Source organism: Phragmites australis, chromosome 20, assembly GCF_958298935.1.
Source record: "Phragmites australis chromosome 20, lpPhrAust1.1, whole genome shotgun sequence".
In the NCBI taxonomy this organism is placed as follows: Eukaryota; Viridiplantae; Streptophyta; class Magnoliopsida; order Poales; family Poaceae; genus Phragmites; species Phragmites australis.
Window position 1 is genome coordinate 398,495 of NC_084940.1, and position 27,033 is coordinate 425,527.

General features: G+C 44.3%; 3 protein-coding genes across 3 annotated transcripts; 2 read left to right on the forward strand and 1 right to left on the reverse strand.

Moving 5' to 3' along the window:
• Positions 1-111: 111 nt before the first annotated feature.
• On the reverse strand, positions 112-5,115 carry LOC133901335 (monodehydroascorbate reductase 3, cytosolic). The gene is made up of 10 exons (XM_062342666.1): positions 4,739-5,115; positions 4,354-4,425; positions 3,719-3,770; positions 3,542-3,622; positions 2,388-2,506; positions 1,996-2,215; positions 1,723-1,841; positions 1,507-1,632; positions 1,092-1,232; positions 112-624 (listed from the first exon to the last, which is right to left on the reverse strand). Exons 1-10 carry the CDS (start codon positions 4,790-4,792, stop codon positions 301-303), a joined length of 1,308 nt encoding a protein of 435 aa, XP_062198650.1. The 5' UTR covers positions 4,793-5,115; the 3' UTR covers positions 112-300.
• A 6,209-nt stretch (positions 5,116-11,324) lies between these two features.
• On the forward strand, positions 11,325-13,292 carry LOC133901877 (uncharacterized). The gene has a single exon (XM_062343413.1). The coding sequence runs from the start codon at positions 11,470-11,472 to the stop codon at positions 12,451-12,453; it is 984 nt and encodes a 327-aa protein (XP_062199397.1). The 5' UTR covers positions 11,325-11,469; the 3' UTR covers positions 12,454-13,292.
• Positions 13,293-18,155: 4,863 nt separating this feature from the next.
• Positions 18,156-24,047, forward strand: LOC133901387 (uncharacterized). Its single transcript, XM_062342754.1, has 6 exons — positions 18,156-18,737; positions 19,912-20,013; positions 20,158-20,415; positions 20,573-20,698; positions 20,824-21,411; positions 21,659-24,047. Exons 1-6 carry the CDS (start codon positions 18,402-18,404, stop codon positions 23,507-23,509), a joined length of 3,261 nt encoding a protein of 1,086 aa, XP_062198738.1. The 5' UTR covers positions 18,156-18,401; the 3' UTR covers positions 23,510-24,047.
• Positions 24,048-27,033: the final 2,986 nt, after the last annotated feature.

The following is a 27,033-nucleotide window of genomic DNA, read 5'->3' on the forward strand; positions in this document are numbered from 1 at the left end:
CAGCCATGGAGACGGGGAGCAAATCAAACGCAGAGTAGAGCATGTGCGGCGATGTCCCTCCTGGAGAAAGAAGCTAGCTGTACAAAAACTGTAATCGAACCCTGAGGCACCTTCTGGCCAGAAATACTACTAAAGCTTTATTCAAATATCAAGTGGTACAGCAAGTGTGTGTGGTACAGACATCACAATCAGAAACCGAATGTTACGTAGTCAACTATATGGCAGTATCTGTAGAACAATGCGACCGTGAACACAAGAAGAACCTAAATGACGCGAGATGCACATGAAACAGAAAGTGTCTCAGATCTTGTTGGCGAACTGGAGGCCCTCCTTCTTGAGCTCCTCTATGTTGGCAACCGGCGGCTGAGCTTTCGCAACCTTGGCAATGGCCTTGTTCTCATCCGGTGACCCGCCTTCGAGGAAGGTACCCAAGACCTTGCCGTCCTTAATCCAGTACGATCCAAACTTGGGCTTGGCCGAGGTGGGGTCGCTGTCGCCAAACAGGATGGTTTCGCCCACGTTGTCGCCATAGAATTGCCAGGCCAGATCGAATGATCGGGAGTAGAAGTATGGCAGGTAGTCGTACTCCGGAACTGACTCGCCGGACTCTTTGCCCTTGATTGCCTGAAAGAAGATCCAATGTCCAAAGCAATTCAGATGCCGAACGGACGAAAACAAAGTTAACCAAGCATTGCTGTTGGTAATCAAAACCGTACACAAGTCTGGGTTTAAAGAATCGCACTAGTTTAGTTTGGAACTCTACATTCAGCCATTTCACTCCAAGTGAGCCATTTTAGGAATGACACTAATCGAATTCCACTCCAGGTCCAGGTGACCACGCATTCTACTTCAGGTTACAGTTTCACACAATTCCGATTAATTTCACATTATTATTGCATGTTTTGATATTTCCAAACATTACTGGCTGGCGTGGAGAGAAATGTAAAGAGCTGAATTGTACCAAGCTGGTATGAAATCTGAAAATAGGGCAGCATTCATGTGTGCACTATGCAGCATTAGTTCTCTGAGTCCTGAAAACTGCTATAGTATAGGAACACTAGGTCGGAGATGAAGAAGTGGGATGGCCTCACCTTTACAGCCTGCTCTGCAGACTTCCTAGCATGGTCAACATGTTCCACTCTCCTCAACTCATTGTACATCTTCAAAGGGAAGGTGGCCACATCGCCAATGGCATATACTCCAGGGACACTTGTTTCAAAGAAAGCATCAGTCTGCGTGAAATTTTTAGGCATGTCAGATATTATGGTCTAAACAAAAACAAGCTCAATCTTCTCAAAAAGAAAAGGAACTCAAGGAGTGCAACCAAGATGGAGAAAATGAGGTAAACACAGTTGCTTGCACTATGGAACAGCACATGCGCAACTGCTGTTTTAAACAAGGAAACACACAATTGCATCATCAAATACGTTTTTTTAATTGAAACAACCAGAGGACCTTCTTTGGTGATATTCTCTAAGTTAAAAGGCAAATTAGAAGCAAGCTAACCTTGATTCCACCTTTCTCCTCGGCAACTTGACCTTTGAAGAGAGTAGTCAATGGTCTGCCTCCAACACCAACAACAACAATATCAGCTTCAAGCACACTGCCATCCTTTAGCTTAACTGCAGTGACCTGTAAGCAGGAAACAAAGTAACACAAGTAAACATTTGCATGTACAATTAGAAATATACAACCGAATTAGGATTTTGAAATTGTACATACATCACCATTTGCATTAGCATCAAAACCAACAGCTAGTGTACCCTTCACAATCTTTACCCCTTTGTTTGTATAGTAAGCCTCGTAGAATGCCGCAATATCGGCAGTGAAGAGACGGGGCACTACAAGATACATAGCGGTGTTACTTTGTTGTGTCGAGAACTTTTCCATTACAAACTTATTTCACAACATAACTGCGTGCTAATCGCATGAGCAAAGCGGTTTTCGTATAGCAAGTAGCAGAAATAGTGACAATATGTGAATGATGGCACTTACTACACCAAGGTTCAGGAAACACCATAGTGACATCAAAGTCATTGATCTTCAGTGCTGCACTAAGTTCAAGGCCAATATAACCTCCTCCAACAACCACTGCCTTCCCACCCTTCTTTGCTTGGATAGCTGCAACCAGCTTGTCAGCATCATCAATTTCCCTTAGATATAAAATGTTGTTAGAATCTGCTCCTTGTGTGCCAAAATCAGTGAGCTTTATGACCTGAAAAGCGAGTGGAAACAGTGTTGTCTATTAGGCGTAAAAATAACAATAGCTACGAGTATTCAGTTGATAAACTTTGATAATTTCTGAGGGCAACATTTTATGCCATCATCCACAGATAGTCAAAAATTCATAAGAAAGAGAAGGGAAACAAAGACAGTTCACAACATACTGAGGAGCCAGTAGCAATGAGCAAGATCTCATATGTAAAGGTAGCTGCAGCAGCACTAGTCAGACTCTTGGTGGCAAGATCAGCTTTGACAATTTCTGTGCTGAGGATCAGCTCAATACCTGCCAACAGATGTAATCATATATATGCTCATAACAAACATTTGGATACTCTTGAATTGCAAATAGACCCTGGACGTGCAGTTCGTATTAACTAGCCAGCATATCTTTTTATTCAGGTATCCAGTTTCAATAGTAACAAAATTAAGTTACCACACAGCTAAGATTAAGATGGTATTGAGCCAAAAAAAAATACTAATACTTCATATGATAAAACGAATATTTCCTCATCAGCTCCCTCAATAAACTAGAAATGTGTGAGGAGGCAAACACGTGAAGTTACCGTCTATATGGATATGCGATACGATGACACGCCACTTTTACAAATATACTGATACGGGGATACATGCATGCGCGCGTGTGTGTAATAAAAAGAGAAAAAAACATTTCTTAAAAGGTTATAGGACTACCTGGTTGGCTGATCATTGACATAAAAGGAAAGGGAGAGAGGCAAACTGGCCATTTCAGGGGCGACGACGATGGCTGGTGGCGATGATATAGGGTGATGCTAGCTAGGGATAGCAAGGAAGCACCACGCCTCTACTTTGTGAGGAAGGGTGGGGAGTGGCGTGGATAGGGGGTTTTATGAGTAGAGAGTGGGGTTTTCTAAGCATAACGAGACGTTAGGGTTTGGAGGTGTCAGGAAAGAATTGGAGAGGTTTCGACAAAGTATCGGAATTATTTTATTTATTTATGAAATCGTGAAAATGTCAGATACTTGTCTGACAAGTATCGAAGGAGTATCGGTGTCTGACAAGTGTTGAAGGAGTATCGGTATCCGATACGTGAGCGTTCGTAATTATCCGCCATCACTGGTTACCGTCATATGGGGCCAAAGCAGTGAACTGGGTATGGGTGATAGCATAACAAGCTAACTTGGAAATTTTCAGGGTTCATCAAGCGTACTGCTTAAAGGATTGGCCATGCAACTGAGCAACTAAGTTTAAATGGGCTGTGTAAAATGCAGGATACAACTCCAACAATCACAAATAAAGCATTCAAGCATGGTCTAACACTGTTGGGGGATTTGAATTGTACCTTTCTCTGAGTACCATTCAGGCAATAGCTTCTCTCCGCCACTTCCCACGCACACATAAAATCCTGGGAGTCTTGCAGCATCTATTTACAGTAAGACACAAAAGAACTTAGCATGAACCCAAATGGTGGCATAGATCAGTGACATCAAAAGGCAGAAACGTTATTGGAAGAACTTACTCTGAGGAAAGAGGTAACCTTTGCTGAGGGCAGGGCGCTCATAAGGAGCCACCTGAAAAAACAAATTGCGGTAACTGGTAAGAAATGTGTTGCCTATGCATTGACGAATAATAACAGTTATACAGAACTTTTAGAGGCCAGACTATCAGTCTTGCTCGTGAAAATGTGAACACTGACTTGAGAAGGACAAGAACTGTTTTTGCACCCTCACCTGTAATTTCCCTTATACAAAGTTTTGTGTTATATTTATGCAAGGTATTACCAAGTCAATTATCAGAAGATAAGCAATAAGGTGTTCCTAAGAATTACTGTCACTATGTCAGCTGAAGGTTGGTTACAGTAATTTACGATAAAATTATTCATGGCTTGTAAATTCTACTACTAAGTGTGAGTTCAGTGACTTAAACGTAAGTATAGGCAAATGAGGATATTTGCCATGCCTAGCTATAATCCAGTCTAGTCCCTTCACTCATATATCCATGCCTACACCAACTGCATCTGTTGAGCACATTTGGCGTTACCTTGCGTTTCATCAAATGTAACAATTTCTAGTGTTCAACCCCTTTGCTCGGCCAAAAAGCAAATCTGGAACAACAAAAAGGCTCTTGAATATAGTTCAGGGGAAGAGAGCATACAGCCTCCTTGGAGATGATGGCGAGCTCCCCTGGCTTAACTCCCTGCTTCGCGAACTCCCGGGCCGCGTAACCCTGCAAATTTTACACAACGAAATTGAGCACAAGCAATTCGTGACCCGAGATCCAGAGCCGAGTTAGATGGAATATGGCCGGGATGGAAACGTTATAGCAAATCGCAGGGCAGTGGCAAATCATCAATTTATTCGCATAACGCCGGGCACACAAAAATCCAATTTTTCGAAGGGTTGATCCACGAAATCGCTTGTAAATCTAAGTGAGCCACAAGTACAAGCAAAAGCATCGATCTTGTGAAGATCAATCCAATACAAAAATCCAAAGGGGGAAGGAACGTGAATCAGGGAGGCGTAACGTAGGGGGCACACACCGCTGCAACGCCGCCGCCGAGGATGACGTACTTGAAGTGCTTCTCCGAAGCCATGGCTCCCACCAAAGCCCTGCTCCGATCGATCGACCTAGTGGCTAGTCAGTTCACTCTTCCTCCCTGACCTGGGGATTGGAGACGACAAGAGGAGGAGGAATTGGGGAGGGAGACGAGTGGGAGTGGGTGGTGGAGGCTCGAGTGGTGATTAATACTAACAACCAACTCGCGGCTTTCCTCTGTGGAGCTTGCCCATTGGCTGGCCTCCTCCAGGTAGGCGAAGACGCGGCGCGCTCCTCACCGTGGACTCGTGATGAACGGAACGAACGCTGGGCAGGCAAGTTCAAAGTTCAGAGATGCCGGCCTCGCAAAAAAAAATGTAATTAATATAGCAGAATTCTAGAACAATCTGAAGGGTTTAAATAATGTTCTCGCGAAGTCGCGCCTGCATGTTGTCATGTTCCAGTCCAAGTTCTCCTCATCCGTATCCGTCAGAAAGGCGTCCAGGTGGGCACAAAAGAAGAAGAGAAGAGACCAGAACGGGCTCGGGGAAGCAGCAACGCCACACAAACTACCAACAACACAGGGAGGATGGAGATGGATTCCTCTCAGTAATCTGTTCACACTCGGTGCACGACAGCGACGGCGACATTGCTACTACTGTTAAGATCTCCTGCATCGATCGCCCTCGTTTCCACAAGAACGAACCTAGCTAGCTTCCGGAATATGCATACACGTCAACAAGGAGTAGTTACCCCTACACAGACAGATATACAGTGATTGTACAGAGTTTAGCTCAATCACACGACGTACAGGGAGCCAAGCCACAACCAGATGCAGAGAAAAGTAAGTGGTAAAGCGCTAGCACAGGTAAGGCCAAAATGCACATGAATCAAACTTGTTGGTCAACAGCTACAGCGACGCACCATGGATGCACTTTGGACAACGTCGTGAATTTCTGAAATGAAATGTTCAGCGGTCTTCATTGGTCGAAGAAAGAAGGTTCAGTTGAGACTACAGATCGACACAGTGGCAATGGTTGGCCGTTTCCCTCTCATTTTTCACTGTCACGTCCGATTTTTCAAAATAACAATCAGGTACATTTCACATATATGTTAATATCAGTTTCATCATATATGCGGTAGCATATCAGTGATATACAGTTTTATATCGAACAAAAATAATTTTATTGAAGTAGATAACAGAGTTTTGAACAACAGCGAAAGAACTCGAAAAAACTCCAACAAAAACTTTAGGGCACACCATAGGCAATCGACTGGGGGCAACGCAACCTAAGACGCTTCGTCCTCCTTGTAGTCTTCAGCTTTCTTGATCTCCGTGTAATCTTCTCCAACTGAGCAGCATTTATTTTTGAAAATAGCAAGTGTACTCTGCAAGTGTGAAAAAACATGACATGAGGGCTTAAGACAAGAAAGGTTTGACTCAGGTTTACTGTATCTATGCCAAAATAACTTAGGACTCAAGAAAATATAGCAGTCCTATTTACTATGCGTGACGACACTAATATTAAAGGAATAGCTCATCGAATTTCATCCGACTACCAGACTCACCAGATATTTCATATCCAGCTAACAACTCATCGGGGTACCACCACCCGACTACCCAAAATCAACCATCCAAGATTCCCCACTAATCGTGAAGAAGACCAAGCCCGTTCTTAGCCGTGAGCACGACTAATTGATCATTTTTATTCTCTGCAGAGGTTGCACACTTTACCCACGAGTCGTGATTCTCGTTTTGCTTCACACTCTCGGAGTGTAGAGCCGATGTCTCACTACAAGGCCTTTACAAAGAGCCTCCAAATCCATATACATCCACTAAGGTTTCACCGTTAACAGGGATTATATCTACTGCAGAGGCCCCCTCTTGTGCCACTTAACCGTCCACTAGTGCGTACAGAATATGGAGGACATCTAATTAATTGGCCAGGCCGTACCCATATAAGTCTCGTGGTTGCGCTGTTCAGCCGGGTTACAGGTTTCAAGAACCGGTCCTTAGAATCTAAAGCAGTTACTTGCACATCACATAATGCGCACACAGCAGCCATACCAACCAAACCAACCTGCCTAGATCCATATGATCCACGTTGCTACAAAAGATTACCTAAACCGGTTTATGTTGCATAGACCATTAATTCAATTAATATTTATCCCACCCGACTTGGCAGCACAACTAAGCACTTCTAACATCAACACCCAAACTACAACACAGACGACAAAGATAATATGAAAAGTACTAATAAACCATAAACATGTGATTCATATTGACAAAGCATGCAATTAAAAAGTAAAAGACACACTACTCTATAATAGGCTCAATGTGATCAAGGACACTTGCCTCCTCTGAAGTGCTGCTTAGTGTTGTCGAAATATTGATCTTGAAGTCACTCGAATTGTTCCAGAATATCATCGACTAATCGCAGGAACTACCGACAAACAGCAAAAAAAAAACACTAATAACAGTGTACCAAACAGAAGCAAGGCGCTAAAAAAAGTCTACTAACAGAAAGTACTTGCTGCTACGATCGCGGGAGCGCGAGAATCGCCTAAAACGGAGCTCGTATGAGAAAGTTATGCTAGTTTTACTCTACAGGGGTTTTTCTGAAAGATTACAGAGACTAATTTGTAAAAATAGAAGTTTACAGGGACTTATATGAAGTTCAAGGACCTCTATGCAATTAATTAAAAGTTTAGGGGGCTAAAAGTAAAATAACAGGGCTGTCAAGGGTTTTTTTGTGAAATCATAAAAGCCTAGGGACCTAATTGCAAAAGTACATATTTAAAAGAATTAACATGTTTATTTTTAATTAGAAAACCCTATTTATGACATCAGCGTGACATCATCACGCTATCCGGCTCGGCTCGACTAACATGGCTGACACGTGAGCGACACGTGGCGCTGATGTGGCTCTCATAAGCTGACTGGGTTAAAGAGGACACGTAGCGCAATCTAATTGGCTAGCGAAGGGGTATTTTGCAATCTAATCGTGGTCGTTGCTGCAAGATCGGACGGCTCACCTTGAGTCTTCCTCCTCTGGTCGATGTGACCAGCAGCGCGGGGCTCAATGCGGCGGCGCTCGGTCGGAGAGCTGCCGGAGTTGAGCTCCGGTGGCCGACCTTCAACGGCGAGCGGCGGAACGTGGAGAGGAGACGACGACGAACCCGTTTGAGGGGCAAGTTCGCGTCGGGGCGGTCACCAACGACTCGACGACGGCGGTGACCATCAGGGATGGTTCGGCGGCGACGTGAAGACGCTTTGGGGGAGGAAACTCGATGAGATTTGGAGTTTTGGGCGTGGTGTGGTGAGAGGAGGTCCGATCAGAGGTTTGATTTGGATTATATAGACAGGAGGAGCGGTTACGGAGAGGGGCGCGAGGTAAAGATCGTGCGGCGGCTTTTTCGGCGGCAGTTGCGGCACGATGTAGGCAGAGTGGGAGCAGGGGTTGGGGATGTTTGTTGAGACGAGCTGTCACATTCACTGAACATGAAACAGAAATATGGCAACACAAATGAATATGCAGATCTAATTGGCTTCCCTGAGCTAAACGCCTAAACATATGGATTACATTACATTACATGCGACCCAGAGTATAGCCTTGTTTCAAAGAAAAGGGTATGCATGCATCCGCATTTAAACTTCCTAAAATCCTGTATTCGAAATGTTCGTATGAAGCCAGCTGAATGTTGGGAGCCTGTATCAGAGTACATCCGTCTGAAGAACGCGGGGGTGGCCTGACGAGGAGACGGCGTTTGGCGAGCATAGTCTTGCCGGTAAGGAGCACGACGCCGGCGCGGCTCCTGTTCGGGATTGACGCGGCGCTGCCAACAAGGGTCCTCAACACACGGCAGCCTCGACGAACTCGGCGACGAGCACAGCTCCGGAGCCATTGGATGCATGAACGCGCGCGGGGATGTCTTTCTGAAGGGGAAGACATACGGATTGGCGAGCATGCATGATCTTGCGGGGCGGCTCCACGCTGGCGCAAGTGTAAAGCTCGGAATCGGGTCAGTTGCAACTCGCAGTGGAGGTTCGAGCGGCGTGGTGTCGTCGAGGATGTCGGCCGGGCTGAGCCCAGGTGTGGTCGGTAAATGAAATACCGACCACCCTTGGGTACCTCGTAGCTGTTGGATCCAATATGTGCGGTTGAGATTAGCGTGAATGATTACAAAGCGATACTCTTCTTCTTCGTCGCGCGTTGAACCGCTTGCCATTCCCCTGGACGATGCGCTCCGGTGAGCGCTGGCACCGCCCAAGAAGGCGACGGACGACGGAGCTTCTTGTAGGCCGCGGGTAGGCCTTTGATGACGCTGGCAGATGTACGCCGACGCGAGACTTGAGGTGGTCGCCGTCGATGGTGCCGACGACGCGGTCGTGGGAGGTTGCGATGGAGGTCTGCGATCGTGGCCATGTTGGCAGCGACGAGATGCGCTCGGACCCCGGGTGTGGTCGGAGATTATACCGATGGATGGCCCTGCTGTGGACGGTGCAGCGAGTAGCGAGCGCCCTTGGTCAGCCAACAAGGGATGCGTGTTGTACGTCCTCTCCTGCACAACGACCTGCTGACTGCTGTGCGATCCATGTCATCGATCGATCTCCTTCTTCTTAAATCACTCACGCCGCACCTTCAGAGCCTCCATCATTGCTTGATTAAGGAGTTAACAGCTCCATCCGTAAAACGTGCATCAATGCAGCTCAGCTCAGCTGGTGGTCGATCAGTCAAAATTATATGGATCGGAGTCGGAGCAGCAGATGGAAGCACGCAGCTGGTCTCGAGGAACATGCATGTTTCTTCGAGCTGGGAGCAGGGTTCACGTTACCGACCGGAGGAACCGACCTCCGGCGGTAACCGAAAAACCGCGGTAACCGCGATTACCGGTTAAAAATTCGGAGAAAATTCATTCAGCAAATTTTGAATTTTTGCGAAAAAATCGTGTTTTTGCCCTCTCGGTAACCGCTCGGTTTTGGTCGGTTACCGAGCGGTTTGGGTTGGTTACCGAGCGATTTTCTCGTATTTTTTATTTGATCGGTTACCGAGCGGTTTGGGTCGGTAACCGCTCGGTTTTCTCGATTTATCGAGCGGTTTTATCGAATTTCAGCGCAGTTCAAAAAAAACTAAAAAAGGGTTCAATCTTGTAAAATCAATAACTAATTCATCTGAGCTTCAAATCAAGTGAAACAAATTTTGTTGGCTTCCTTGTAACATTATCTACATGATAAAAGTATTTATACTCATAAAAAAGTTCAAAATTTTCTGTGAGAAATTTTATTTGTTAAACCAAGTTAAATGCATAGTTTACTCTTTGCTAATCCAAAAATCATGAAACTAATTTTGTTAGTCTTCTTACATGATCCTATATCTTTTAAAAATATATGAACTCATGAATTAGTTATTGTAACATGCATGATTGTGTAAATATGTTGCGACTAGATTAATTCATAACTGACCCATCACACCTAAAAAATTAGTGAAACCACTTTCATTAGCTTATTTATATTATGATTTACGTAGAAAAAATAATAGTAGACATGAAAAGTTAATTACAGTGCTGTTTCTTAACATATTCACTTTATGCTTGTGAACTTTGTAAAAATCATAGAGAATTTAATAAAACTCTAAATAAAGTGAAATCAATTTTAAAGATTCTCTTAAAATACGTTTTATACAAGAAAAATATGTGTTTGCATGTTACACTTTTCCTTAACATGAGTTAATAATTGAGCTGCATGCTTCAATTTTTTTCATTTTTTTTAAACTTTCTTCCTATAGAATATGATGCAAACGACATTAATTTTGAATTTTTTTTTCACAGAAGGTCTTAGAATTGTGTCTAGTTTTTTTTGAATTTTTTTGAATTTTTTGAATTTAAATTTCGGTTACCGTTCAGTTTCTGAAACCGGATCGAACCGAGAAGGCCGGTAACAGTGATTTTTGAACGGTTACCGACGGTTTTTTAACCCTGGCTGGGAGGTCGGAAGCCACTTGTTGTTGCTGATGGAGCAAGGGCGGTTCTTCTTGTTGATTACTACTCCAGTCCAGTATCGTCCACTGTTACCGTTGCTGCTGACTGTACTATGCTATGCATGTCCAATGTAGCAGTAGTCCATTAAATTCGAGGCGCGTCAAGTGCAACGACAACGCGGCTGCTTGACCATGACCGGTGTTGACGCGCGCCTCATAACTGCGAGCAAGGGAAGAAACAAATAAGACCATCTCAATAATATTCTCTTTATTTTGTTTTTTTTTATTCTTGTTAGTTTTACTTTTTCTTATGAAAGATAGAATCTTATTATGAATCGTTAAAACGCTGAAGCGAAGTGAACGAAAATCTACCTCAAAGATGGTGTAAGAATCTGGATGTTACGGTTCCGGTCTCCAAGGCTACACTAGTACTATGTAGCTAGCGTGTCAAATGCGGTGGTTTGAACTTAGAGACAAATGCCTGACGCAGCCAGCAGTATTTATGTCCAAGTGCAGACTATGCATGCATATAGAGAATGTCAGAATGAACATCACTCATGGTTGCTTACTTAATGTGGTCAAACCACCATCAATCAGGCCTTAAATGCGTTAGCCCCAACCGTTCTAACATTGCGGGTAAGGATATACCCATCTCCATTTGCAAGCTCGCCAAAACAACTACTCCTGACTTGTTTTCCGGTGCATCAGTAAGTTTGTCGTCGTCTTCGCTTCGCTGCTCCAACAAACGGCCAAGGCAATGCGAGACTTCTCCTGCTTCGGCGACGGAGCCGTCACCCTCACCGCAGGGGCAGCTGGCAGCGGGGCAGGCGCCGCGCTCGACCGCTCGCTCCAGGCGGCCACGGCCAGCGTCTACAGAGTCGCGCTGTCGTCGCGCAAGGAGCTTCGAATCAGGGTCACGTGGACGCGGGCCGTCACCGGGGCCGGCGGCGCGGGGGCGCCGGCAGTTGCTGGACCGACTGGGCTCGCCGTCGCCATCGACGACGGATCCCGGGCGTTGCCGCTAGCGGCGGCGGTCGGCACGCCGCGGCGGACGAGCGTGCAGCACTTTTTGCAGAAGAAGCGCGGGACCCGGTCCTTCGTCACCGAGGCCGGCACGGCGGTGTCCATCCACTGGGACACGGCTGACGCCAAGTACCCCGCGGGGCCGGAGCCCTCCCACGACTACTACCTCACCGTCGTCGCCGACGCCGAGGTCGCGCTCCTTCTCGGCGGCGGCGAGGCGGCGCGTAAGCTCGGGCGACGCTTCTCCCCCGCGCCTCGGCGCGCGCTGCTGAGCCGGCACGAGCAGGTGCGCGCGCCGTTCCCTTCCCCTGCCGTCGCCACCGCGGCGCAGCTGGTCCACACGACGCGGTGCAGGTTCCGTGACGACGGGGCGGAGCACGAGGTCACGGTGGCGTGCCGCGGGGTGGAGTGGGGGTCGAGGGACGGCGAGGTGGCGGTCAGCGTCGACGGGAAGACGGTGGTGGAGGCGCGGCGGGTGAAGTGGAACTTCCGCGGGAACCGGACGGCGGTGCTCGGGGACGGCGCGGTGGTGGAGGTGATGTGGGATGTGCACGACTGGTTGTTCGCCGGCGTCTCCGGCGGCGGCGGAGGGGCGCAGTTCATGGTGAAGGCGCGCGGGGCGGCGGAGTGCGGGCGGGTGTGGATGGACGAGGAGATGGCGAAGAAGGGGCAGGCTCCCGGCGGGTTCTTCCTGCACCTGCAGTGCTACCGGCGGTGACTCCATTCCGTTCCGATGCCTGGTCGTGATTCTTGCTTGTGTCCAAGCTTGCAACTTTCTTCTCTCCCCCAATCACATTCGATTCCATTCATGACGTTGATAGTTGTGCTGCTGTTTTCTGGTTGTTTAAGAACTGATGATGGTTGAGAGGAGAGAGTCATCTCCATCTCCTTCTCCATCAAAGAATACTGATGGAGAAATGAATCAAGGATGGTCGCAGTTGCAACTTTTGCATCTCTGGCTTGTTCAGTTTCTTCTGGGTGATACAAGTGTCGCATAAAGAAAGCTCCATGTCTTTTGTGAGAAAAAAAATCGAGCTTTTAAGAGGAGCTGTGGCTCACCATGTTTGTATCTGCTGCTCCTGCCTCGATCGGTCGCCCATTTACTACTGCAGGCAGGCATCACGAGGCTCACGGGGACAGCATACCAGTAAGAGGGGGATGGACGTGAGGTGGTGTTGGTGGCGATGCCTTTTGCTTTTCAAGGGGCAATGGCATGCTTTCCGGTGGCCGCCATTAACGTCGAGACGCTGCTGCTCCAGTTGCCCTCTAACTCTAACGTGGGCTCAGCAGTTGCATCAGGCTAGTCTCGTCCCAAGATGATGCCCTGACGAGGTCAGACTCAGAGGATGGGCCTCGGCCTACGTACGGGTGCTAAGCGCCACGTCGATGGCAGAATCTGCCTCCAGAGCGTTGACGTTGACTTTTTGGGTTGTCGTCTTCGTGGAAGCTCATCACGAAGCATGTGCATGTGGATTGCTTTCGGGCCCAATTTTCATATATTTTGTGGAAGTGACTTATGGAACAAATCAAATGAAATGACGGACTCTTGGCTATTTGTATATCCGACGTTCCACTGGAGCGAAGCACTGTCTGGTGCTCCATTGCAGCCGAGGATATGAGGTTGCTGAGGCCGCCGGCGCCGCACTCTCATGATCTTATCTCACTCCATCTGAGTGCCTCATTGACGAAGCCGCCGACTCCTCCATTTATGTCTCCGCTGGATCTGTGCTTGCATCAAGCCCATCAATGTTGTTTGGGAAAACTGCAAAAACCCCCCCAAAAGTCACTTGGATTTTGACTTTCCCCCCCAAAAGTTGTTTTGTTGCAAAAAATCCCCCAAAAGTTTGACTTTGTTGAAAAACCCCCCTAAAAATTCAAAAAAATAAAAAAAATCATTAAAAAAATTCTAAAAAAAACTAGAGACAATTATAAGACCTTCTGTGAAATTTGTTTTCAAAAATAATATCCTTTGCATCATATTTCATGGAGAGGAAGTTTGGAAAAAAAAGAAAAATGTGCAGCTCATTTATTAACTCATGTTATTTTAACTTTTTCATGTCTACCATTATTTTTCCTACACAATTAATTGTTTAAGTAAACTAATAAAAGTGGTTTCACTAATTTTGGGGTGTTATGGATTAGTTATGAATTAATCTATCTGCAACACATTTACTCAATCTTGCACGTTACAATAACTATTTCAAGATTTCATGTATTTTTACAAGATAGAGGATCATGTAAGAAGACTAAAAAATTTTGTTTCATGATTTTTGGATTAGTAAATAATTAACTATGCATTTAACTCGAATTAATAAATGAGTTGCACGTTTTTCTTTTTTTTCAAACTTACTCTCCATGAAATATGATGCAAAGGATATTATTTTTGAAAAAAATTTTAACAAAAGGTCTTATAATTGTCTCTAGTTTTTTTTAGAATTTTTTGTGATTTTTTTAAATTTTTTTGAATTTTTGGGGGTGTTTTTGCAACAAAATCAAACATTTGAGGGGTTTTTTGCAACAAAACAACTTTTAGGGGGGAAAGTCAAAATCCAAGTGACTTTTGGGGGTTTTTTTTGCATTTATCCCATGTTGTTTGACTCTGCACTCCTCCTCGTTCCGATACTCCGACACCTCGACGAACCTCGGCAACGCCTCCATCCTGATGTAGAAAAAAATGCCGCCACGACCTCCGCAGCCCGCATTGCTAGGAGACACCTGTGGGCAGTATCGGCAAGGGCTAACTTAGTTCATCTTTAACGGATGTTTTAAAAATTCGTTATTTATAATACTGTTACAGAATCTTCTAATATTACTATAATATTTATTATTTTTTTTTATCTCCAATAGCTATCTTATTTTTTACCTTCTATTATTCTTCTCCTACTTTTAGACCCACCTGCATACGCTATGAATAATAATAGAGGCTCCCGTATCTATCCGCAAATATATTGCCGCTCACCTCTCATCCATAACGCTATTTATCCGATACGAATTCTGTTGAAGCCGAATAATAAAAGTCACCGTCCCTCAATTTACTGTAGCACGAGAAAAAAATACAGATATAAAATCTGTTGGAGATAACTTAATCTCCAAAGATACCTCCCAGCTTGCTCTCTCTTAGCCTATCTCCAGTAGCTATCTTAAATTTTCATCCTCTAAAACACTATTACAGCATTCCCTATCACTATTACAGCATCTTTTATTTTTTCATCTCCAGTAGCTACCCTATTTTTTACCTTTTACTCCTCTTTTTCTCTCCCCGGGCCCGCTGTCAGCCTCTGTGGACAGTACTGCTACAGTATTACTACAGTACTGGCACAGTACAAACTTGTTTTCTTATTCCGGACCACTGGCAGTCTCTGTGAACAGTGTAGCTACAGTGTTACGGCGCTACAGTAGGTCCGCAAATTTGCAGGCCAAATTCTCTCTCCGCATCACTGTAGCACGCTGTATCGTACTGTTAGCACGGATTCTGCTAGAGTTGCTACAGTATGTGAACAGACATCTTAAACCACTGTAGCGTCCGAATCTGAAAAATACCTTCTCTCCTAAAGGAGGGTTGGGCTCCTCTGCCTATTGAGGCTCCTCTCCAAGATAGCAGTAGCGACGGTGCATGTCTCTCTTGTCTATCCTGCATGTACTAGGTAGTAGTTAATTAATTTTTTATCACTCTGGAATGACAACTTCCTGTATCGCACTAAGTCAGGCTGTACTTCTCAAATGTCTCCTAGTCCTCGTGAGACTTCCCTCGTTTGCCACTCTAAGCACTTTTTTCTCGTCACCTAATATTTTTTATTATTTTCAACGTGAAAGCCGATGTGAAATGTCCATTCTACCTTTTTTTCTTTTTCACACTTTCGGCAGCGAGGACCATGTGAAAGTATGGATAACGTCCCAAAAGAGAGGTGTATTAGGATATTTAAAAAATTAATATAATTATTCTAAAAAATTTATAAAATAAATTTATATCAAATTCTATTTAAATATGCTCTATATTTATCTAACGTGTCTATTCTACCGTCAAAATGTTTGTAACATATAGCTAATTATAATAAACTACTTAGAAAAAAAAAATACATAAAGGTAGATTGTAAGAATTTAAATGCAGAAGCGTAAGACGGTATAAAAAATAAACTCAACATAAAAAAAATTTATCTCGTAGTATCGATAGCATGTATATCACCTCTAGTCTACGTTAGAGCTCTAAGTATATACTCTCGGTCGCTAAGACTCTTTTAGTCACGGCTCTTGAGTCATCAAATTACAAAGACAATGTCTCAATCCTGATAAACCACTTAAAAAAACAATATCTTACCACTAATCTCTCTCCTGATCATTTATCATCGTCTTTGCTTCGAAACTTAAATCAAGGTAAGGATCTCTGCCACCGCTCTATTGAGTCCTAGATTTCCCTGTACAGTATGTAGCTACAGGTAGCCACGAAAACAACAGGATTTGGCTGACTTGCTTCAGGCCTTTAATTCTGATACCGCTCTGGAGCAAACGGTGCTGTAGAATCTGATGTATGTATTGCCCGATTCTTCGTCGTCTCTCTAATGTAGTTACATGTTTCCCGTAGAAATTAGCTGAGTGATAGTGCCTCTACCCGTGGCTCTATACCATGGTTGTCGCTGAAGCCCAAGTGTGCCTTGCAAGCCTGAATGCTTTTGTGGTTCTTATCATCCTTGTGTTGTGGATTCACGGATTGCCAGATATTTTGGCCGTGAAGCAGATACGTTTGGCCTGACCCAACAGTTTCATTGTCATTGGGTTGATATACATGTAGTTTCGATGAGTAAAGGAGCTCGAATCTTTGAACTGAATTTCGATGATTTCCGAACAGCTTTAGTGATTCTCATGACCAAGAAACTATAACTATTTCCTGTTCACTACGTCGTGAACAATTGATCACTGACAAACGGTTGACGGAGGCCCGCACAGAATTGCACGTTCTTTCCAACTTTCCACCAAACTTGATCTTTCTACATTTACGAAAGGTGCCTTTCGTATGACATGTTATTTTCAGTAGACTCCCTCCATTTCATAATACTAGCGTTTTGATATCATGGCTAAATATATGTATTCGAAAAATCTTCTCTACTCCTTGTGTCGTTTCAGCAATTTTCTCACAATCTCCAAATATATATGAACCCAAAAAATCATAGCTGTACTACTAGTAACTAAGCTCGAGTCGTGTAAAGAACATATGTACGGACATACATACATATAACCACGAGCATTGGAAAGCAACAAATTCCATAAATAGGAAGGGGCTAAGTGAAAAAACGGTTGGCTACTGCCTTTGGATCAGACCTTTCAAAGACTCAGTCTCCTTGCGCGACATAAGTTCTCTATTCTCTCCTGCGCATATGTCAATTGTTGGGTCAGAGAAGGAACAGTACGAATCAAGATCTCGTGAGAATCTTTCACATGAAGGTCTTATAAAATTTTCTTCACTATGTCGTCTCTTTCTCCTCTATCAGGTCAAGTTAGGTCAACATTCTTCCCCGATCATGAGACATGCAAAATCACAAATCAAACCTCCATCCATCCACCACCGCCTCCTCCTCCTCCTCGCTTGCACTACTCGCTGCCTCCCTCCCTTCCGATTCCCTAAACCCTACCTGCAGTCGCCCAACCCGGCAAGCTCGATTACCCGACCCGCTCTCTTCGCGCTATATGTGTCTCTTGCTCTCTCTTCTGTACACACACCAACCGTTAGATCAGAAGAAAAATAGTGTAAATCAAGATCTCATAAGACTATCTCCAACCATATTCCATTCATTTCGTTCCCTTCCTGATTCCCCTATCCATTCATATTCCCTTTATTTTCTCTCATCTCCAATAATTTCCCTTCGAAGGGATTCGTGAAGGGAAAATAGAGAGAATCCCGTTCTGAAGGGAATGACATTGGGAATTCTTTCATGACAAAAACTGTGAAGGGAAACCGTTAGAATGCTGAAGAGAACGAAAATTTCTTCTTGAAGAGAATTTAATCCCTGACGGAAATCCCTTATAGATAGTCTAAGAATCTTTCCCATAAAAATCTTATAAAATTTTCTTCACTATATCACCTCTTCCTCCTCCTCATATCGTATTTTATTCTGTCAGATTTGCCTTCTTTCCCAACCCCGAGACATACGACATCACAAATCAAATCTCCATCCATTCATCATTGCCTCCTCTTCCTTCCTTGCTAGCTCCCTCCTGATTCCCTAAACTCCACCCACGGTAGTCCAACCCGACAGGCTCGATTACCCAACTCGTTCTTCTCGCACGATACATATCTGTTGCTCTCTCTTCTACACACACCCAGCCATTAATTTTTTTTTAAAATGATATAAATTAAAATCTCGTAAAAATATTTCACATAAAAATCTTATAAATTTCCTTCACCGAATCGCCTCTTCCTCCTCCTGGCATCGCATTTCATTCCGTATCTGCCTTCTTCCCCGACCCCGAGACACGCGAAATCACAAATCAAACCTCCATCCATCCACCACTGCCTCCTCCTCCTCCTCCTCGCTTGCCCTGCTCGCTCCCTCCCTCCCTCCCGATTCCCTAAACCCCACCCGCGGCCGCCCAACCCGGCAGGCTCGATTACCCGACCCGCCTCGCAAACCCTAGCTCCGCTCCTCCCCCATGCGCCCCAAACCCTAGCTTCCCATGCGCGCCTCCGCCTCCGCCTCCGCGGCCCCCATGGAGACCTCCACCTCCGCCCGTAGATCCGCCGCGCCCGAACCTGGGGCCAAGAAGCCGCGCCTCGCTCAGCCGCCGCCGCGGGACCCCAGATCTTACGCCGCCGGCTCCAATGGCAGCTCGGCCTCCGCGAGCGCCGCCGAGCAGGCGCTAGTTGACGAGCTGCTCGCGCAGTACCGGACGGCGCTCGCGGAGCTTACCTTCAACTCCAAGCCTATCATCACCAACCTCACCATCATCGCTGGCGAGAACCTCCAGGCCGCCAAGCCCATCGCCGCCCTCATCTGCGCCAACATCCTCGAGGTGACATTTGCCTTTTGACTCCTCTTACGCTGATCAAACTGCCACCCTCACTCTACCTCCTCTACCTCAGCTCACTATGTAAAAGTAATACTAAGGCGCCGTCATGTGGCAGCACCGTGTGTACTTTTTGCTAGATACGGTACATGTGTTGGGTGCTCTAGGATGACAAGGCCTCTGTGTTGTACCAGTGTCCATGCTAGCTATGAAGATCGATTTGTTGTGATGTTGCCAAGGGCTTCGCTGTGTGTAAAAATAGCTGCAAAAGTAATGCTGATCACCCATCTTCGCTGAGGCAAACTACTTACCAAGTCACTTCATTTTTTCTGTTGATGCGAGTAACGAAATGCAATAGCCTGCCCCCCCCCCCCCCAATTTCTTATATCTCTCTCGATTGTGATGCTAATAACATGATTTATATGTTTGCTGTTGCAAAGTTCCTTGTTGGACTCCATTTCCGAATTGTTCATTCGTTATATAAATTTCAGACTCCTGTGACATGGCAAAAGAAATATGAACATAATGGTTCAATTCACCACCTGGTAATAAGAGGGCTACAGAAATTTCCAGTGGTACTAAAACATCAAAAGTTATCAGCTTATGGTTGAACATCAAATCAGGCTTTGGAACAGTGTCATTCCCACTCTTCCAATAACTTGTGCACAGGTTACAGCACTATGCTGCATTACAAGTTATACTGCTCTCATGCCGATCAAGTTCTCAAATATTGTGTAGCCTATCTGCTTAATCAGTTGCATCACAAAGGGTTTCAGATTTTTGAAAGCTCTACTCCAAAGCAGTGTGGCTTGCAATGGGCTTTTCCTTACATTTCTGGGTAGCCGCCAAGCATCTGATGTCTTGATTTCTGAAAGCTCTACTCCAAACCAGTGTGGTTTGCTTTCTCCTTGCTGCTCTCCTCAGATGGAGGAGGCTACTGCAGGAGCTAGCATATGTAAAACGCACACCATTGTATACGTTCTGTTATGAAATTGTATCTGCGAGTAGTCTTAAATCCACATTTGTTGAAGCATATCAGCTTCGTATGGTTTTTCCTGTTGCCTTGTATTACCATTACCTTGCTTCTGTTTTTTGGCCAATAATCTAATGTTATGTAATTGTTATCTACTGTGGATGGAGGAGGTATGTTTATTTATTTGATCGTTGCCTGTGCATGTAGGTTCCAATTGAACAGAAGCTACCATCTCTATATCTACTTGACAGTATTGTCAAGAATATTGGAAAAGATTACATTAAACATTTTTCTCCAAGATTACCTGAGGTTAGTATCCCATCCTTTAACATCTTCTTGACTTAAGAATCGAGATAATTCCAACCTATTGAAAATTAGTTCCTTTATTTTGAGATGGAGTGTGACTTGGACATCACAATGAACCTTTTTTTTGTTGTTCTTCTTTGTTGATAGGTGTTCTGCAAGGCATACAAACAAGTTGATCCTTCTATACATCATAGCATGAGGCACCTTTTTGGAACATGGAAAGGGGTGTTTCCTCCAGCACCACTCCAAATGATTGAGAAGGAACTTGGTTTTCAGTCACCTGCCAATGGATCGTCAGGTGCTGCACCATCAAGGCCTGATTCTCAGTCCCAGCGCCCATCCAGTAGCATTCATGTAAATCCAAAATATTTGGAAGCGAGGCAGCAGCTCAATCAACCAACTAAGGCAAGCCATATATTTTTCCCTCAACTTTTCTAGATATACCTATTCACTGCTTCAATCTCTGACAGATAATCAAAATGCATCATTGTACCTGCCGCTTTATTCTGTTGCACCTCATGTGATGTTATTTCTGATACTGTTTTTCCGTTCCTTTGGACAGGGGATGCTGAGAAGCGGTGTCAAGACAGCTGTAATTGCTGATGCTGGTGATGATATTGAGAGGGCTAACAGGATAGGTACTGATAGAACTGCAGGGCGACGCTTAGATGCTCCGAATGCTAGGCCTGTAAGTTCTCTGCTATCTCTTTGACTCTTTGATATCTCAGCATTTGATGTAAAATGCTGGGAAAGTTCTTAGGCTCCTTGTTTCATTCACAATTTTGTCTAATATATTTTGACTATGACATGTAGAACATACAGCGCACTCAGAGGGACCCTTACAGCAATCCTGTTCATGAGAAACAGGCAGTCAGAGATGTGAGTTGCCTTGGATTCTCTAACATTTCACAGCAGCCTGTTGTGGGAGCTGGTCAAATTCGCTCAAAATCTAAAGGTGAAGATGGAATTGGGGGGCCATATTATTCTGCTGGTGTTGGCTCTTCTGAAGAACAATTTGACAGGCGCAGCAACTTTTATGCAAACAAGGATGTTCGGCCATCAGGATCTGTACGTTTGGATAGTGCACTTCTCCCAACTCCTTCAAGTAATTCCGATAGAATTGGTAGGCCTTCATCAAACAAAAGTTGGAAGCACTCTGTGGAAGAAGAGTATATGTGGGATGATGTACATTCTCAAGGAGCAGATTATGGTGGTACCAATACTGGAAGAAAAGGAGAATGGATGGCTGATGACGGCAATGCTAAGTTTGCAAACTTTCAAAGGGCTAAATGGGCAGAGCTGGGAACTGTTGAACATCTCGACCACAAATCACATAAACTAGATAACTTACCAAGATTTGGACATGCAACAGGTCAAGATAGAAGAGTCGCAACATATATGGTATGTGACCAAACTATTGGAAAAATTATATTCAGTACCCAGTAATCATTAAAAGCTAATTACTGGTGCATAATAATGTAAGATTTTTTTTTAAAAAAAAACTGTGGAGCATGCTGTCTGTTCTTTGATCTGTAACATTTCTTAATCCTTAAATTTCACCATCTGCTATTGAAATTTCTTCATGTATTTTCCACCTCTTTGCTGTATTCGGAAAGATTGTAATGATGCTGTTCTTTTAATTGTTCAGGATCAGGAAGAGTACCTTCATGGTAAGCGTGAGGTGGAAGCTAGACTTGATAAGGAAATGAGGCCTGACGGACAACAGTTCCCACTACCTCGAGGTTCCTCTCACTGGGTGTCCCTGGAAAAACCACTTCCAGACCTTGGGCTTGATCCTAGGATATCACGGTTTTCCAAGCAGCCATCAGACAGGTCTACCATTTATACTGGCACTATGTCAGCGAGTATCACTTCATCTGTACCTGTTGCATTATCAGGACCCTATGCTGGAAGATCAAGCCTAGATAGTTCAACTAGTGTGCCAACAAGATCAAACGAGACTATTGGGCAGCAAAAACATAGATACTGGTCATCTTCCCCATCACCTGTTCACTCACCTTCATCTACTGCACCCTTTGGACGTCAGCGTTCCCCAAGTCCTGCTGAGCCTGATTTTTATCCTTCAAAATCATTTTCTCAATTGGGTCAAAATCCTCAAGAAGAATATAACCAAAGAGCACTGCTGGCAGTTGCTAAAGATTCTCATGTCTTGGCACAAAATACTGGGCTTCCTCAAGGTCAACATAATCTACAGGCAACCCCTTCATCGGGCCCCCAGCAGCCGCAAAAGCACTCTACCTTACCTTCAAAGTCACATCTCAAGCCAACTGATCAAGTGCAGACAAGCTTTTCACATGAAAATTCTTCATCGATGTTTAGACCTTCTATCCAGCATCCTCTTCCTATGGGCTCAGGTCACCAGCAGCTTGGAGAAGGCTCCTTGCCCAGTGATTCCACCCCTATAAGCTCAGATCTGACGAGCACTACCAATTTGTTGGCTGGTCTAATAAAGAGTGGGTTCAAGCCAAATAATCCCAGCGATCTTGTTGCAAGCTTGAGGACACATCCTCTTCTTCCAAGTGGGCCACCTTCGAATGCATTTTTGGCTGTTTCCTCATCGCTTAAAAGTTCAGCTAGCGAAAATACCACTTCGCAAACACAGGCACCGAACTCTGCGTGCCCACCTTTGCCACCAGGTGTGCCACCACCATCATCTGTTTTTTCAACGCAGATTGCAGAGGAAGTTGCACCACTCTCAAGCCTTCTCAGTTCCCTGGTTGCAAAGGGACTAATTTCTTCACCATCCACTGATTCATCTGCTGCAGTTCCATCACGGCCAAATAAACCATCAAGTCTTAACACCCCAGATGCCTCTGCTTCAGCTATACCTTTGCCAATTGTCAAGCCTTCAGGTGGCAAGCAGACATCTAATCCCGATTCATCTGCCTTGACAAACACTTTGGTCCCCAAACCTGTGGAAATCAAGGCAGGAGACCTTATTGGTCTTGAGTTCAAGCTAGAAACACTTCGGAAGTACCATGAGCCTGTGATTAGCAGCCTATTTGATGACCAAAGTCATCAGTGCAAAACATGTGGCCAAAGATTCAGGCTTGAAGAGGAACTCAGCTCGCACACGACGTGCCGCGGATCGAGGGAGTCTGAGATTATCTATGTTGGTATCGCACCTAAAAGATGGTACCCTAGCAAGAACAATTACATTGATGGATCACATGAAGTGGAGAACAGCGCTGAGTTATCTGCTGCTTGTGACGCGGATTTAGGTCCTGCCGAGGAAGTGTGTGAGTTTATGGTCCCTGCAGATGAGAACCAAATCATCTGTGCACTATGTGGGGAGCCATTTGATGACATTTATTCCATCGAGAGGGGTTACTGGATGTACAAGGATGCTATCCTTTTGTTTTACCCGAAGGGAGAAGGCAGCCGTGGAAACAGTGTTGAGGGTAAAAAGGAGCACGTGCCCATTGTACACGCAAGATGTATGCCGAGAAGCTCAAATGATGGCATGGAGGTGGATTAGTATGATTGCCATGCACATTAGCTGAGGCAGCAGCAACAGCTCGGACGGTGACATTGAGGTTGGATGAGCCTGAAGCTGGGTTTGCATAGGAGGGTAGTGCGCAGCAGCAGCTCGTCTGATGCAATGGGGCTGATGGCATGTAGCTGGATTAGTGTGAAGGTGACAGGCAGTATATCATAATTTTGGTCGAAATGCTCAAGTCGTCCTTCGATTTCACTATTTGCCCTGTAGAAACGTGCTTACACACAGAATAAAGCCCCAGAGCACTTTGCCCAGGTGAAAAATCAGTAATTCCGAAGAATCAAAATCTTGGTGGAGAACGATCTTTCTGTTGATAGAAAACATTGTAGGGTATGTCAAAAGAATGTAGCATTTCGTAACGAGGAAAAATGTGATGCCTAGCATGTAAGTTACTGCTGTTTTCGACAAAATCCTCACATCTTTTGAGAAGTAGAGATTTTTGTACTTAGGAAACTGATAGTAATAGAACATCATAGATGCAAGACTAAACAAGTTAGTTATGATTGCTTAGCTGTCATCGTGTCTCATCTTTATCAGTATGGTTTGGTTATCGTGACGTGTTTTTGAGTTGGACGCAATTGGACGAACAGCGGGTTCATTTCAAGGACGATAGATTGGATATGTGATCCTTTTTCGCATAATTACCAAACTGTCACTTTAATTGTCTTTGGTGATAGGTGACATATGCTTCGAGTGCTCGGTTACCCTTTTCGTCTTGATTAGTACACATACACTTGCTTTCCCATTTTCCTATTTTATGTGGGGAAGGGACGTGGCAGCAAGCATGGCACCTCAAATTCCACCTACTTGGATCTCGGTGGTGGTTTGTGATGAGCTGCATGATTGCTTATCTGATGTGTTGCGAGTAGTGATCTGAGCAGTGCACCGAGGTAGCATAGCGTACAACAAAGCTGGTGCGATATCTTGCGAGGATGCTACGGATGTAGAACCAACTCGGAGTAGAAACAAGCTATTTAGAATGGAAATGTTGATCGAGTAGAGAATTAGAGAGTGAAATTATTTTCTTTATTATGAATAGTATTTATATATATACATAGGAAATGTAAGATTCTAATCCGGGTTCTCCTGTACTTTAAGTAACTGGTATACTCAGTATAACAGTTAAATTTCATACATACCTACTAAGGTCCAGAGTACAAAAGATTACAATTCATACTGAATATTATAAATTTGGTCGAGAGACCAATAAAATACAGTGAAAAGCAAATACCCAAAGCCACAAACAGCTAAGGTGCGAACGCGACTTCTAAGATTATTATTCATCATCGCCTTTACTTCTGGTGAAGTCGGCATCAATTTCCTCATTTGAATGACGAGTACGGAAGGTACTCAGTAAGCCACATACTACTTCAAGGTGTTGATACATGGGCGAAACCAAGTTGGCCCATATGGGTTCAGATGCACACACGTCAAAATAAAAATTCAGTTGTTTCTATCCTATTTTCACCATACATGCACCCCCTGTGACCCAAAATCATGCACCCACAGGCCCAACCATCCAGCATGGCAAGCCTAACAGCCAGCTAACAGGCCAAGCCTATGAAGTAGTGCACCCCCTTTATTTTCCTCTAGCTTCGTCACTGTGTTGATAGATGCATAAATGGAGTAATTCAAGGATAATATTTTACGGTTTAGTTTTAAGCGTAAAGTAGTTTATGCAGATATCTAATTGTATCATCTAGGATTGACTTCAAAACAGTTTGAACAGTTCAAAATCAGGTAAAAAGCTATATATGGCGGTTTTTCAGTCCTGAGGGGGGCTATACCTCACTTCGTAATCCTTTTCATCATACCTGATGTACCTTTATTACCACACAGATCCTGATAGATTTAGCCAGCAACCTCATGATACAGACATCTAGTCCATACACTCACTCATCAAGACACATGCACTCAGAGTCTAGTCAACGCGATTGCTGCTTTTGCATATCCATGACCGTAGACACGATTATTTGAATAGGTTTACACTCTGCAGAAGTTGTACACTATATCCATAAGATATGCTCAGCCTCCAATCGTTGCAAGCGTAAGAACGAATCATACCGAGACACTCCAATCATCTTTCCTGCCGGGCTTTTCTACGAAATTTTCTCCCAACACCAGGATCCATGTAATGAAGGCCAATCCCATTTTTAAGCCTAGGCCAGTACTAGTAACCTTCAAACAGAGGGACATATGGCTACTTGACTACTCGCTGCTCTTAGTCTCCTAGTATGATGCCCAACCTAGTTTAGTGAAGGAGAAGTCAAGTTCTGTCCATTTAGGACGCATGATTGCATGGGGTGGCTAGGCCAGACAGCGTAATAACTCGATCCTTAAACGGTCGGGGTAGGTATCTTCTGGCAATAAATACCACAAAGGTGACTCAAGCCCATAGGAGCATCCTCATCTAGAGTATTACTCCACCTACCCTCGCCAAACAATTTTCACCCATTTTTACATATCCCCTATCATATCCCACATGATATCAAGGATTTCATAACCATCACGGAATTTGCAACCATCAATGATTCATGGTATATGAGTCAATTAGATAAACAATGAAGTAATATCTCTAGAGAGGTGTATTTCCAAAAGCGACGTCTCCGGGGAGACGTATTCAATCCTAAGCATCCTAGATATCAAGACGTCGTCTGTCATTAACATAGATAACAACAATTAATCCTAGAGTGATATGCATTTTGAATGATAATATTTATGGTATGGCAAGTGTTTAATAGGATTAACTACTATAAGCAGTTTCTAAAAACGTATTACATAGCACATGCGATATACGTCCAATTTTAATTGATCATGTAGATTAGAAAACATATGCTCAATATGATCAAGGAGATATGACTTGCCTTTTCTAAGGTTTTTTTCTCAAGATCTTGGTTATAGTCAGGATCTTCCTCTCTCCTGATGTTTCCTGCATAACACTCGTATAATTCTGGTAGTTCTGTAATTATGACTACGATTATTAATAGACTATATTAGGGAAGAATCAAATAACACTAAATAGAAAGCCAAATGATTCCTAATAGATATCACACTAGGAAAACTTGCTACATTTTCAGATATGTCAATGGTGCATGATCGTATAGCGTGCAGTTTGGGTCATAAGCATCCCTTCTTAAGGTGAGTAATGTCGTATTTCACGATTGAACCAAGGTTGAGTGAGCTAGCTGGTCAGTCTTTCGAGCGTACGGTCGGCTGGGTGCAACTGGGGGCTATTACTATTTTCAGGAGCTTTTTTTCGTGCATTCTGCTTCTATATATCATACAAGTTGTAGGTCAATCTGAGGCCCACAAAAGCCAAGTCAATACATCGGTTCTAGTGGCGGGGATTCCTTTCTTTTGGGCCTACAGATGCACATCTTCTGCATGTTTCGCTTGAGCATTTTGCTGAGGTTAAGCATGGTGTAGCAGGTTTGCTTTGACACCGATTCTAGCCATTTGTGCATGCGTTAGGATGTCGTCCTCTGAAAAAGCATGTAATGCCT